Here is a 15,483-nt window from a genome sequence, read left to right on the forward strand (position 1 = left end):
AGATTGAAACAGGGATCGAAAAAAGGCTAATTGATTCACATTAGGGGTGTAGTAAATCAGGAAAGTCACTAAGTTTCCCCCCAAGTGGCCTTTAACCAATAGATATCGCCCTTCCTTGTCTTGTATTACTTTAGATTCAGTAAAGGATAACCGCCGGGCCAAACAGAACGCTACCCCTCGTTTTTTCCCAGATGCATTAGCAAAAAAGCACACAGGGAAATCTCTATGAATATAACGTGGTGTGAAAGAGTGAAAGAGGTTTCCTGCAGAGCAACTATATCAGCTCCCAGGGACTTATAACGAGAAAAAAACTTGAGACGCTTAGAGGGGAATCCCGAACCTGCACATTATGGGAGAGTAAGGGAACAAAAACACTATTAGGTCTTAAGGTGGACATAGAAAAATGCAAGACAGCGATGGGGAGACCCACACATCCCCCCATAGGGGAGATCAAGAATCCATAACCAAATAAAAATTCCCGAGATGACCCTCAATAAAAAACAATAAAAAAATAAGGAAGAAATAGGGGAGAGACAAAAGACACCCAGAAAATGGCTATCGTCAGTTCAAGTGGTAAAACAACAATATGCAGCATAAAACTGTAAAACACCAAATAACCCAGACACAAGGTCAAGGACTGGAAGAGTCTCCACCAAAGCATAGTAGTGGGGAGAGTCTTCCAATTAGGAAGAGCACATACAGTGGGGCAAAAAAGTATTTAGTCAGCCACCAATTGTGCAAGTTCTCCCACTTACAAAGATGAGAGAGGCCTGTAATTGGCATCATAGGTAGACCTCAACTATGAGAGACAAAATTAGAAAAAAATCCAGACAATCACATTGGCTGATTTGGAAAGAATTTATTTGCAAATTATGGTGGAAAATAAGTATTTGCTCAATACCAAAAGTTCATGTCAATACTTTGTTATATATCCTTTGTTGGCAATGACAGAGGTCAAACGTTTCCTGGAAGTCTTCACAAGGTTGGCACACACTCTTGCTGGTATGTTGGCCCATCCTCCATGCAGATCTCCTCTAGAGCAGGGATGTTTTGGGGCTGTCGCTGGGCAACACGGACTTTCAACTCCCTCCAAAGGTTTTCTATGGGGTTGAGATCTGGAGACTGGCTAGGCCACTCCAGGACCTTGAAATGCTTCTTACGAAGCCACTCCTTCGTTGCCTGGCGGTATGTTTGGGATCATTGTCATGTTGGAAGACCCAGCCACGTTTCATCTTCAATGCCCTTGCTGATGGAAGGAGGTTTGCACTCAAAATCTCACGCATGGCCCCATTCATTCTGTCCTGTACAAGGATCAGTTGTCCTGGTCTCTTTGTGAAGAAACAGCCCCAAAGCATGATGTTGCCACCCCCATGCTTCACAGTAGGTATGGTGTTCTTTGGATCCAACTCAGCATTCTCTCTCCTCCAAACACGACGAGTTGTGTTTCTACCAAACAGTTCTATTTTGGTTTCATCTGACCATATGACATTCTCCCAATCCTCTTCTGGATCATCCAAATGCTCTCTAGCAAACTTCAGACGGGCCTGGACATGTACTGGCTTAAGCAGGGGGACACGTCTGGCATCGCAGGATCTGAGTCCCTGGCAGCGTAGTGTGTTACTGATGGTAGCCTTTGTTACGTTGGTCCCAGCTCTCTGCAGGTCATTCACTAGGTCCCCTTGTGTGGTCCTGGGATTTTTGCTCACCATTCTTGTGATCAGTTTGACCCCATGGGGTGACATCTTGCGTGGAGCCCCAGATTGAGGGAGATTATCAGTGGTCTTGTATGTCTTCCATTTTCTAATTATTGCTCCCACAGTTGATTTGTTCACACCAAGCTGCTTGCCTATTGCAGATTCAGTCTTCCCAGCCTGGTGCAGGTCTACAATTTTGTTTCTGGTGTCCTTCGACAGCTCTTTGGTCTTCACCATAGTGGAGTTTGGAGTGTGACTGTTTGAGGTTGTGGACAGGTGTCTTTTATACTGATAACAAGTTCAAACAGGTGCCATTGATACAGGTAATGAGTGCAGGACAGAGGAGCCTCTTAAAGAAGAAGGTACAGGTCTGTGAGAGCCAGAAATCTTGCTTGTTTGTAGGTGACCAAATACTTATTTTCCACCATAATTTGCAAATAAATTCTTTCCAGATCAGCCAATGTGATTGTCTGGATTTGTTTTCTCATTTTGTCTCTCATAGTTGAGGTCTCCCTATGATGCCAATTACAGGCCTCTCTCATCTTTGTAAGTGGGAGAACTTGCACAATTGGTGGCGGACTAAATACTTTTTTGCCCCACTGTAGACGCTTCCCGGCACCATGGGGTCTGTAACAGACATGTATAAGAAAGGTTCCTAACCGCAGAGAAATAGAATACCTGACATATATCCAATCTAGCCAGTAAACAGGTAAAAAGCAATAAAATAAAAACATAATATTCCTTTACCAGTGAAGAAAGAAAACTCACTTTTCTTCGGGGGATTCACCACATTTTTAGCTCTGCGGTCACACAACCTTGGGGCTCTCCTATATACAAACTTTGGTTGGGTTGGTAAATATTTTGATAAATACAGTTAAAAATGTGGTGAATCCTCCTAAGAAAAGTGAGTTTTCTTTCTTCACGGGTAAAGGATTTTTTCCATGCAAAAAATGCTATGGATGTACAAGAACTAAAGGGATTAATCGGAAAATAATTAATTTTAAAGCAACAAGTACAAATAAAGGTAATTTAATTAGAGATTGTATTACATACAAGACAGAAGGGGGAGTTTATGTGCTGGAATGTGGCTGTGGATACAATACGTTGGACGCACAAAAAGACCTTTATGGGAGAGGATTAGGGAACATGTTCAGAATATCGCTAAAGGATTCAAAAACCATAATGTACCCAGACATTTTACTACTGTGCATAATAAAGATCCTTCCAGTTTATTATTTTGGGGTACCATCCCCACTGGAGGGGTAGTAATAAGGTTCGGGTTCTAAGTCAGTGAGAATCTTTTTGCCAGTCACTTCAAGAAGAAGATCGACATAATTCGTGATGAGATCTCCAGTGTCAAGCTTCCTCCTCTAACCAACATACCAGGCCCAACACCAAACTCTACACTCTCCTCCTTTGACCCTGTTACCACTGAGGAAGTTACCAAACTCCTTTCCAAGGCCCACTTCACCACCTGTCCCCTGGATCCTGTCCCTCACGACTGTTGCAGCCTCCTTCCTGCTCTATCCTAAGTTCTGTAACCCATATCTTCAACCTCTCACTCTCCATGGGCACCTCTCCCTCGACACTCAAACATTCACTGGTTACCCCATCCTCAAAAAACCCTCGCTGGACCCCACCTGTTTGTATAACTTAAGACCCATCTCCCTGCTCCCGTTTGCCTCCAAGCTTCCCGAGCGCCTTGTTCACAACTATATGAACTGCTACCTCACCGACAACAACCTTCTTGATCCCCGACAGTCTGGCTTCTGCCCACAACATTCCACAGAAACTGCCCTACTAAAACTCACTAATGACCTACTAACTGCTAAAACCAACGGCCACTACTCCATACTCATCCTAACCAATGGCCATTACTCCATACTCATCCCAACCAATGGCCTTTACTCCATACTCATCCCAACCAATGGCCATTACTCCATACTCATCCCAACGAATGGCCATAATCCGTACTCCTCCCAACCAATGGCCTCTACTCCATACTCATCCCAACCAATGGCCACTACTCCATACTCATCCCAATCAATGGCCAATACTCTATACTCATACTCCTTGACCTTTCCGCTGCCTTTGACACAGTTGACCACACGTTCCTCCTCAGTAAACTCCACTCCATTGGTCTCCATGACTCTGCTCTCTCCTGGTTCTCCTCTTACCTTTCTCAGTGCACTTTCAGCGTCACATACAACTCCTCCTCCTCCGCTCCGCTTCCTCTTTCTGTTGGGGTATCCCAAGGCTCTGTTCTTGGGCCCCTCCTTTTCTCTCTCTATACCTCCTCCCTGGGCCATCTGATAACCTCCCATGGCTTCCAATACCACCTCTATGCTGATGACACCGAGATATGTCTCCACTCCCCAGCTCACCCCCTCAATCTCCTCACGTATCACAAATCTACTGAGCGACATATCAGCATGGATGTCACATCACTATCGGAAACTCAATCTTTCAAAAATTGAGCTGTAATATTTCCTCCTCCCCGATCCCCCACTCATGACTTTACCATTAAGATCAACAGCACAACCATTGGTCCTTCCCCTCATGCCAGGGTGCTAGGCGTAATCCTAGACTCTGACCTCTCCTTTGGGCCCCACATCCACTCACTGGCTAAATCCTGCTACCTCAACCTCCGGAACATTTCCAAAATTCGCCCCTTCCTTACCAATGACACCACAAAACAACTTATCCACACCTTGGTTATATCCCACCTCGATAACTGCAACTCCCTCCTCACTGGTCTACCGTAACACAGGCTATCCCCCTTCAGTCTATTATAAATGCTGCTGCTAGACTCATACATCTTACCAACCGATCAGCGACTGCTGCTAGACTCATACACCTTACCAACCGATCAGCGACTGTTGCTAGACTCATACAACTTACCGACCGATCAGCGACTGCTGCTAGACTCATACACCTTACCAACCAATCAGTGACTGCTGCTAGACTCATACACCTTACCAACCGATCAGAGACTGCCACTAGACTCATACACCTTACCAACTGATCAGAGACAGCTGCTAGACTCATACACCTTACCAACGATCAGCGACTGCCGCTAGACTCATATACCTTACCAACCGATCAGCGACTGCTGCTAGACTCATACACCTTACCAACCGATCAGAGACTGCCACTAGACTCATACACCTTACCGACCGATCAGCGACTGTTGCTAGACTCATACACCTTACCGACCGTTCAGCGACTGCTGCTAGACTCATACACCTTACCAACCGATCAGCGACTGCTGCTAGACTCATACACCATACCAACCGATCAGTGACTGCCGCTAGACTCATACACCATACCAACCGATCAGCGACTGCTGCTAGACTCCTACACCTTACCAACCGATCAGAGACTGCCACTAGACTCATACACCTTACCAACTGATCAGAGACAGCTGCTAGACTCATACACCTTACCAACGATCAGCGACTGCCGCTAGACTCATATACCTTACCAACCGATCAGCGACTGCTGCTAGACTCATACACCTTACCAACCGATCAGAGACTGCCACTAGACTCATACACCTTACCGACCGATCAGCGACTGTTGCTAGACTCATACACCTTACCGACCGTTCAGCGACTGCTGCTAGACTCATACACCTTACCAACCGATCAGCGACTGCTGCTAGACTCATACACCATACCAACCGATCAGTGACTGCCGCTAGACTCATACACCATACCAACCGATCAGTGAGTGCCGCTAGACTCATACACCTTACCAACCGATCAGCGACTGCTGCTAAACTTATCCACCTTACCAACCGATCAGTGACTGCCCCTAGACTCATACACCTTACCAACCAATCAGCGACTGCCGCTAAACTCATACACCTTACCAACTGGTCAGCGACTGCTGCTAGATTCATCCATCTTACCAACCAATCAGCGACTGCTACCAGACTCATACACCTTACCGACCGATCAGCGACTGCTGCTAGACTCATACACCTTACCAACCGATCAGCGACTGCTGCTAGACTCATACACCTTACCAACCGATCAGCGACTGCTGCCCCTCTCTGCCAATCCCTCCACTGGCTTTCACTAACCCAACATATAAAATTCAAAATACTAACCACAGCTTATAAAGCCATCCACAACACTGCCCCTAGCTACATCACCAACCTCATCCACAGATACTGCCCAAATCACCCACTCCGCTCCTCCCATGATATCCTCCTCTTTAGCTCCCTCATCACCTCCTCCCACGCTCGCCTCCAGGACTTCTCCAGAGCCTCTCCCATCCTCTGGAACTCCCTACCACAGCATGTCCGGTCAGCCCCCACCCTGTCTGCCTTTAAGCGATCTTTGAAAACTCACTTCTTCAGGGAAGCCTACCCCACCTCCACCTAAGAACTGGACTTGAATCACCTCCACCAGATCATCCCCCGCAGCTATCACCTTTTATATCCCCTCCCCCTTCCTTCAGATTGTAAGCTCCATGAGCCGGGCCCTCCTATTCCTTCTGTACTGAAATGTATTGTAATTGTACCGCCCCCCTTATATTGTAAACCGCTGCGTAAACTGTTGGCGCCATAAATCCTGTATAATAATGATAATAATATTTTTGGATATACGAAATGCAGACGTTTTATCCATCAGGACATAATGTAGAATTTGCCTAAATAGTTTTATCAATAATTATTAATGTGGGTTTTATCTGTTTTTATCGGCCATATAATAATTATTTTAATAGTTTTATTTTTCCTTTTTATTAATATGATTAGTGTTAAGTATGATTTATAATGAATTTTTACTTGGGTGATGTTATTCTTTTTGACCACAAAATGGGGCTGTACAAGATCACAGGATTTTTTAAAACCTTTTTCTGATCTTTTTAAAGTTTTTATTTGAATAATATTGTTGTATAATAAATGTAGGTCGGATTATTGGTGTATCATGATAAAAGGTTTTGTTCCATGTGAAATGTGACATCCAGCGATGTTGCAGGCTCCACAGAACGGAGTAGGAATGGCAGTCATGGTTACCTAGATGCATATAAGTGTGTGAACATCACTGGGCGGGCTTTTCCCTGGCGAAGCCACGTGGTTGGTGGCATAACACGTGGGGCGGAGCCTAGTGACGTCATTGCGGGAGTTTTGAAATTCACTATGTTACTGCTTCTATCATGTGAGAAGAATTCCATTTTACCTTGTTATGGAAGGTGGTGCCTGTCATCTGCTGACATCTAGAGCATCGGAATTACCAGGCTTCGTTGACCTGTATTCATTCATAGGTCCATGGTAGGAGGAGAACGGCCATCCATACATTTTTTTAGGTGGAGGAACATTGAGTTAAGGTGGAGCACCGTGTTTTTCAAATAGACTTTATTTATTCGGAGCACATCGTAGTGATTCTTCACCATTCAAGCACCTTATTAGATGTTCACCATTCCAGCACTTTATATGTATATTTATATTTCATATTTTGATTGAACTATCACATTGGAACCTGTTTATGGACTATTGTATCTATATGAGTTAGCACAACACTATTTATGTATGTTTTATGTCCCTCAAGACTGCAGTCATCCACTCCTCAGATCCACCCACTGCCTCCAAGACCCTCTTCCAAAAGCCTTAGAGCAGGGGGAAATTCCAGAGGGGCTGGCTTGCAGAGTCTCTCAGCCCTGACCACATTTTGACCCCTCTGGCTATCACACCTGAGCTGCTAAGCAGCTTCTGACCAATCATTAGGGTCTAGATCCCCCTGGCTGAACTAGGAGGGCGATACAATGTATAATCTTCTACCTCAAAAGTCCAATTTTACTAGACATACAAAAAGTATATGTGAGCTAGAAGGAATCACTCTCCTGTGGGAACACTTCAAACATTAGAGCTCCCCCTAGCTGCAGCCTGGTAATGACATTACTAGGAGGTCTGTTCATTTATCTGCTCCATACTTCCCGTCTTTATATAATTTAACATAACATAATATAATACAATATAATAGAATATATTATATCTCCTGACATTTAGGGGTCTATTCATAAAAAAATTTGTATGGCAGTGCGCTCAGTGACAAAGCATGTACATTCCTCCTGTGTGAATGGGGAGCAATTTAAAATGAATTTTGACATAAAGTGGAAAATGTTGCCTTTTGTTAGAATTTCTATGAGGAAGATCATATTCTCATCGTTTCCCCAGGTTGAACCATGGGAGTTATTATACCAAATAATAGACAAGGGTCATTTTCAGGTCTCAAGTCCCGCAAAGGACAAACTTCTTCCCAACTGAAGTATTTTGCTCTGTGTATAGAGAAGGAATGGAAGCTGGGACCCCTCAGTGCAGGAAGTTGATTACAAACACCAAATAATCCCGTGGTGGTCCCCACATCCTCTAGTCTAGCTGAGATGTCATTGTTCTGCCAACGAGAAGGATGAACAAGTGGAAGAGACGCGGTATATGGAAGTATTCTCTACGTTTCTGCAGACACAGCGGCCATTATTCCAAGCTGAGTGATTCTAGGAGAGCTTGGGAATAAATGTCACAATGGAAGAGTTTCTGTACTCCAATGTAATGAGGACAAGAGAAGTCCCACATCATGGATTATACAGTGTCACGGATAAAATGCACGCCCATGACGACTAGCTAACCAAGGCGTGGTCCGCCCGTGACTTGGGGTAAAGAGGGAATGAGGGAGACTTTGAGCATATAAGACTGGTCAGGATACCCTTTCACAGCCCGCACTACCTCTGGCCACCACTAGAGGGAGACTCCACTCCAGCTGGCTGACCACACACAGGCAGATATGAATCTTATATACAATCTGATGCACACTAAGGATTGAGGAGCAGTCTAGCAATTGGCACACCCTTCTAGGATTCCTCCAGCTATCCTACAAGCTAGAACCTCGGTGTTAATCACTCTTCCACTGTCCACACACCCCCACACCAGACACACAACACACGGTAGCTTGCCACCACCCAACAGTTTTTCCACAGACTGGTCTACTGGGCCACCACACACACACAGATCTCCGTCTGACAGAGCTGCTATGTTTCAATCTGCAGGCAATCTGCCAACACACAGTACAATTGCATACAGATTGGTGATGAACGTAGACCGAGCACATAGACTCTACAATACAACAATCTCTCCGGAGATATGAGCTCGAGCTTAGTACACAGAAGTCACTTATTCATTTTATGATTTAATATCCCAAAAGTGGGCAGTGTATTAAATATGTACAAAGAAAAAAAAGTTGCAGAAAATACAAAAAGACACACAATTGGCTATTCATTATAAAATAAAAGGGAATAAAAACAGAAATAAAACTTTTACCAAGATTTATCCTGTGACTGGAGCAAGTCAGAGAAAGTCCACGATTCATCAGTCACATGGAACCGGCTCCGTACAAATCACCCCGTCCATATCTCAGGGTCCTCAATTTATTGAAATATGGATGTGGGCTGCACATTAGCCCTTGGCCAATCAACCCTGGGGGGTGTTCCTGTAGCAGCCCATAGGATGTTCTGGGTTCTGAAGTGCCCAGAGCTGAATGGGCCAGGAATGGTTTGGATCACTTGGTCAGCGATAGAATTTCCGACACCAGTGTGTTAGTCCAAACACAACAGTACCAATCGCTGTTCAGCTGTTGCAATCAGGCACCATAGAACCGTTTCCTGTGTTTCTCTGGGATTCCACAGGGGCTACAAATACAGTTTTACATGCAGATGTAGCCTACAGTGTGTCCAATCAGAAGGAAGTATTTTCATCTCTCTGCAACAAATATTTTAGCTTTTATGAGAGATGAAATACATTCCTTTGATTTGTGGATATAAATCAAAGCTGACAGACACTTCGGAGCCTTCTCACGGTCTCCTGCTGACTCTTGTAGCCAAAATGACTAGGATTCTTCTTCTAGGTTCAAGAAGGTGGCAAACTCTGGCTACATAGGTGACAACATTGTATTGGCATCCAGGTGACACCTCTAGCCTAGAAGCTGCTCTGTCCTTTCAGATGCTATGTCCTTTCATGTCTGTCACATGTGCTCAGGGTGAACCTGCCCTCATCTGTGAAAAGCACAGGGCAGCAGTGTTGGACCTGCCAATTCTGGTGTTCAACGGCAAATGCCAATCCAGCACTATGGTGCCGGGTAGTGAGCACAGGGCCCACTAGAGGATGTCGGGCCCTCAGGCCACCCTCAAGAAGTCCCTCCTTGCATAAAGGAGCAGATACAGTTCTGCTGGTGGGTTAAGGAACTTCTACGACCCTTTCCAGCTCTCCTAGAGTAACTGCCTGTCTCCTGGAATCACCTCCATGCTCTTGTCTCCTGGAATCTCCTCCATGCTCTTGAGACTGTGCTGGGAGACACAGCAAACCTTCTGTCAATGGCAGGTATTGATGTGTCATCCTGGAGGAGCTGGACTGCCTGTGCAACCTCTGTAGGGTCCAGGTACGACCTCATGCTAACAGTAGTGACACTGACCCTAGCCAAAAGAAAAATTAGTGAAGAACAGTCAGAAAAGATGAGTAGGGAAAAAAAGTCAGTGGCCTCCACCTGTAAATTCCTGTTTTGAGGGTTCTCTAATTGTTGCCCATCTAGTGCACCTGTTGATAATTTCATTAACACCAAAGCAGCTGAAACTGATTAACAGCCCCCTCTGAGACTTCACTGACCAGATCCATATCTCAGGAGTTTCATTGACTTGATGCTAGACTCTGATTAACAAGTCTTTCTTTCATTTTTGAGACGCGTATTATGAATGCTAACTCTACAAAGCTGCAGATCTGTGAGAGTTCTTTTCTGGATTCTTCTGTTTATAGATTACTGAGACCTTTACGGTAAGATGTGCATTTCCTCATGTAATGTTCTATATGTGTGTTTTGTTTTTTCTGTTGGATGGACTGGATGGATTGGTGTCTTTTTTCCATCCAGATGAACTCTGTAACTATGTAACAAGGTGACTCCAGTAACACTGCTGAGACTCATTTAGTTTTGGTGAAAAGGTACAAAAAGGAACCTCCCTGTTTCCATATATTTCAGATTATACAAAAAGACGTGATGGGGATAAAATACCAGATTGTCTCATAAGAATGTAGGACGTATATTATGGTATGTTTGCTGATTTGTAATCCCATGATATATATTTAGTGTGTTGGAGTTTATCGGTATTGTTAGGAATATTGTATGCATGCTACCAAAGCCGTAATCAATCAGTAGATCAGTATACAAATTATTATTTTTATTATCTCTCCTCTGTGTGTACAACTATTATTCTAATTGCTTTATGTAATCCAACCTCCTGATAGTTACAATTCTCCATTTAATCACTGTTACACCAAAACGTAATGATTGTAAACGAGGAATAATATCTACTCTCCAAGGCATTCTACAGATTTCACAAGGGCAAATCTGTTATAGTGAAATATTCATTTTTCCCAATCATAGATTAGTTACTTCCTTCCCCAAAAAACTCAGACCAGACAATTCTTATCCAAGGATGACACCCAGTGGCCATGGGAGGTAATGCTTGAGTAAACATGGGTTAGATCAGCAATGGGCAAACTAAGGCCCGGCGGACCTTTTAATCCGGCCCGCGGAGCGTGGCAAACATCGGCTGTCAGAATGTGTGTAGGCGGGGCAGCGTGAGGGGAGGGGAGCTAGGCTCCTCTCACAGTCCGCCCTGAAGACCGGAACGGCGCGGGAACACGGCGAGAGGAACGCGCGGAGCAAAGGTAAGTGAATTGACACAGGGGGGACTTGGGGACTTAATATGGGGAATTAATTAATATGGGGAATGAATTACTATAGGGGGGATGAATTACTATATGGGGGATGAATTACTATGGGGGATGAATTACTATATGGGGGATGAATTACTATGGGGGATGAATTACTATATGGGGGATTAATTACTATGGGGGATGAATTACTATATGGGGGATTAATTACTATGGGGGATGAATTACTATATGGGGGATGAATTACTATGGGGGATGAATTACTATATGGGGGATTAAGTACTATGCTTACTATGGGGGAATATTACTATACTTACTATGGATGACACATACACATCATTCATTTACTTTTGGTCCGGCCCCCGGATCCAATATATGAACCCATTGCGGCCCTCAAGTCAAAAAGTTTGCCCACCCCTGGGTTAGATAATCAGATTCCCCAATCACAGAGAAGGTTCCACCTCCTGGCCAGGTTTATTCAGATTTGATGAATCTATTAGTCATAACTAGATAAAACCGGCAGGAACACTCACAGAGGAAGGACCATCTACACAGCCATCTGGAAGGTAGACATCATCTCACACTCAGATCATCTAAAGACACTCATCAACTGAAGAAGAGACCATTTTGTGGAAGCTCAATCCCAACCGTTAATTGGCAGCCATCTTTGAGTCTGATCATCAGTTCTCCAAAAAGATGACCTGATACTTGGAGGGTATTTATATATTTTCTGTTGATTTTGCTTGCTTAGATTAGTAAGTCAATTGCCACATTCCTTTGTAACCTAATAACTCTCCCCATGATAACATCACTTCAAGTTAAGTCATTTATAAAAATGTTCCTGTTCTTAGGCCATACAGGTGGACTATTTTGCAGTTTATTCCTTCTGCAGGAGACAGACTATTGTCCATTTTTATTGGTTATGATGTTTACAGGGAGACTGATTATTGAATTTAATTCACTCTATTTTAGAGCTTTTACAGAAACATCTTAGTGTCAGTGTAAATCACAATCTGACTATTGTTTATGGTGTTTGTAAGTGACTTATGTAAATAAATATTGATTTTCATACTCTGCAGTCTATACCTACACAGATCTTGTTTGAGTATTTAAAGAATTTTTCAGATTAAGTTATTTTTATAAATCATTTTTTGTATTGGAGACACTGTGATTAAAACCAAAAATACCTCATTTGGCCTTTAGATGACGCTAAGTATCCTAGCAATTAGCACCATCTAGTGTCCAAAGTGTCAGGGAACACCTGAACAATTGATTTAGTCAGCTAAATCAATTGTTCAGGTGTTCCCTGACACTTTGGACACTAGATGTTGCTAATTGCTAGGATACTTAGCGTCATCTAAAGGCCAAATGAGGTATTTTTGGTTTTAAATCAATAGTTGGTTTAATTCTGTGGTTTTATGTCATTTATATCTTCAATGTTTGAAAATGTATGATCTCAGGTATTTGTACAGAACTACCCCTAACATAGTAAACTAAGGGGACTATGCAAAATATATATTGGGGGAGTGTGACAAGTATGTGTCCAGCTGTGACAAATTCTGGCCATATCTTAATAAACTCAGTGATTTCCTATAATCGTCAGCTCCCTCTAGTGGCCATAATGATGTATTACTTCCAAAATACCTCAATCAGGAAAAACAGTTTAATACCACATTATTGCCACTAGTTGGAGCCAATGATCATAGGAAATCCCTGTATGAAAAGATCAACATGTGACATGGCTGAATGAATGCTGGTCATATTACTTCATCTATTCTCTAAGTGGGGCGGTATCTATTGGGCAATCCCTTTTACAAATCACACATAATATCGCCCTTCAAAGTGAAAACAGAAACGATTTGCAGAACATCAAAGAGTAGAAACATTTTCCGGTGGATCCCCTCTACCCAGACCCCATATGTAGACATAGAACAACAAGCGGTGTTCCCTCTCGTGCCGCACTCCTCCAACCACCCAAACCCACACAGAAGCCAAGGGAAATAATGAGAGGAAAGTTCCCCCCTAGTTTGGGGCGGAGTTCTCCTTCCCTCCTGTTGGGGGATGGGAGAAGGATGGACTGAAGACAGAGAGACGCTTCGGGGTCACCACTGTTCTGTAGAGCCTTGAAATGAAGGACATCAACTTCAGAAGTTCTTGTTGTCTGTGTAAAGTTCCCCGATAACGAGATCTGGGCTCTCCCGGCTTCTAGCTCTGTAACCCGCTATATCATTATCAGGAAACGCAACTCCGACACCCAAGAAGGGCTGAAGTTGTGTCCTTCATTTCCAGGATCTACTGACCACTCTGCACCCCGACATTTACTGCACTTCATCCATGTCTTTGGGGGCCTCTCATCTCCTTATCAACTGTTTCTTCCATGATGAAGATCAGCCATGGAGTATATCTGAGGTGTATATCAGGGTGTGCTTCTTCCCCACATGAGAGCTGGGATGTCCAGCAACATTCATCTAGAAGACATTTCCCGCACTCAAGGCACTAATACACCTCCAGGGTTGTGTGGGACCCCTGATGTACAGGAAGACAGGACTTCAGTGAGGAACATTTCCCTCACTTAGGACAGGAAAGTGGCTTCACCCCTGTGTGATGTCTCTGATGTCTGGAAAGACTGGACTTCCATGAAAAACATTTCCCACACTCAGGACAGGAATACGGCTTCTCCCCTGTATGAGATCTCTGATGTGTGGAAAGATGGGTCTTCTGAGAAAAACATTTTCCACACTCAGGACAGCAATACGGCTTTTCCCCCGTATGAGATCTCTGATGTATGTAAAGATCGGACTTCTGTGAAAAACATTTCCCGCACTCAGGACAGGAATACGGCTTCTCCCCCACGTGAGATCTCTGATGCGTGTAAAGACTGGACTTCCATGAAAAACATTTACCGCACTCAGGACAGGAATACGGCTTCTCCCCTTTGTGATATCTCTGATGTTTGTAAAGATTGGAGTTCTGTGAAAAACATTTCCCGCACTCAAGACAGGAATATGGCTTTTCCCCTGTGTGAGATCTCTGATGTGTGTAAAGATGGGACTTCACTGAAAAACATTTCCCGCACTCAGGACAGGAATACGGCTTCTCGCCCGTGTGAGATCGCTGATGTTTGTAAAGATAGGACTTAAATGAAAAACATTTCCCGCACTCAGGACAGGAAAATTTCTTCGCCCCCGTGTGAGATCGCTGATGTGTGTTAAGATTGGACTTAAATGAAAAACATTTCCCGCACTCAACACAGGAATATGGCTTCTCCCCCGTGTGAGATCTCTGATGTGTGTAAAGATAGGTCTTCGTTGAAAAACATTTCCCACACTCAGGACAGGAATACAGCTTTTCCCCTGTGTGAGACCTCTGATGTATGGTAAGACTGGACTTGCATGAAAAACATTTCCCGCAGTCAGAACAGGAATACAGCTTCTCCCCCGTGTGAGATCTCTGATGTGTGTAAAGATAATACTTAGTTGAAAAACATTTCCCACACTCAGGACAGGAATACGGCTTTTCCCCTGTGTGAGACCTCTGATGTATGGAAAGACGGTACTTGCATGAAAAACATTTCCCGCACTCAGGACAGGAATATGGCTTCTCCCCCGTGTGAAATCTTTTATGCCTATTAAGATGGTATGTAGAATGGAACCTCTTTCCGCACTCAGTACAGGAGAAGTTCTTCCCTGTTGGAAGGCCGGTCCGGTCCCGCACAGTCTGAGGTTCCTCAGGATACGAGGAATCCGATGGTCCATCTACACTGGGTGGTGCCGGATGGACATTGGAGGGAGCCGGGTTTTCTCCTGGACTATACTGTGTGATGTCCTCATCTTCTACTTTCCAGTCTGGAGACAAAGTGAGACAATCCTCTGAGGTTTTCCTCATCTCCCGGCCATGGACTAAAATACAAAGACAAAGAGGATTACTACACAGGAGCTGATGGTTCCCCCAAACCAGGACTCCGCCCACATCAGGCAGCTTGGTCTATGAGGAGCTTACAATTCCACCCTCAAGGGAACTAGGAAATGGCTCCTCTGATCTCCTACCAGGTCATTTCTTTATTCA

At 44.1% G+C, this 15,483-nt stretch overlaps 1 protein-coding gene across 1 annotated transcript in view; it reads right to left on the reverse strand.

The window, feature by feature from the left end:
* LOC149443046 (uncharacterized) overlaps positions 1 to 15,483 on the reverse strand; it is a 110,605-nt gene that overhangs the window by 73,201 nt on the left and 21,921 nt on the right. Inside the window, exons 7-8 of the mRNA XM_089655976.1 lie at positions 13,991 to 15,303; positions 6,884 to 6,920 (exon numbers count right to left, since the gene is read on the reverse strand). Of these exons, the coding sequence (XP_089512102.1) occupies positions 6,884 to 6,920; positions 13,991 to 15,303 (1,350 nt within the window). The remainder of the gene's footprint in view (positions 1 to 6,883; positions 6,921 to 13,990; positions 15,304 to 15,483) is intronic.

This window comes from Staurois parvus, unplaced genomic scaffold (genome assembly GCF_062004578.1).
Source record: "Staurois parvus isolate SC_StPar_1 unplaced genomic scaffold, SC_StPar_1.0 ptg000879l, whole genome shotgun sequence".
NCBI classification, from domain to species: domain Eukaryota; kingdom Metazoa; phylum Chordata; class Amphibia; order Anura; family Ranidae; genus Staurois; species Staurois parvus.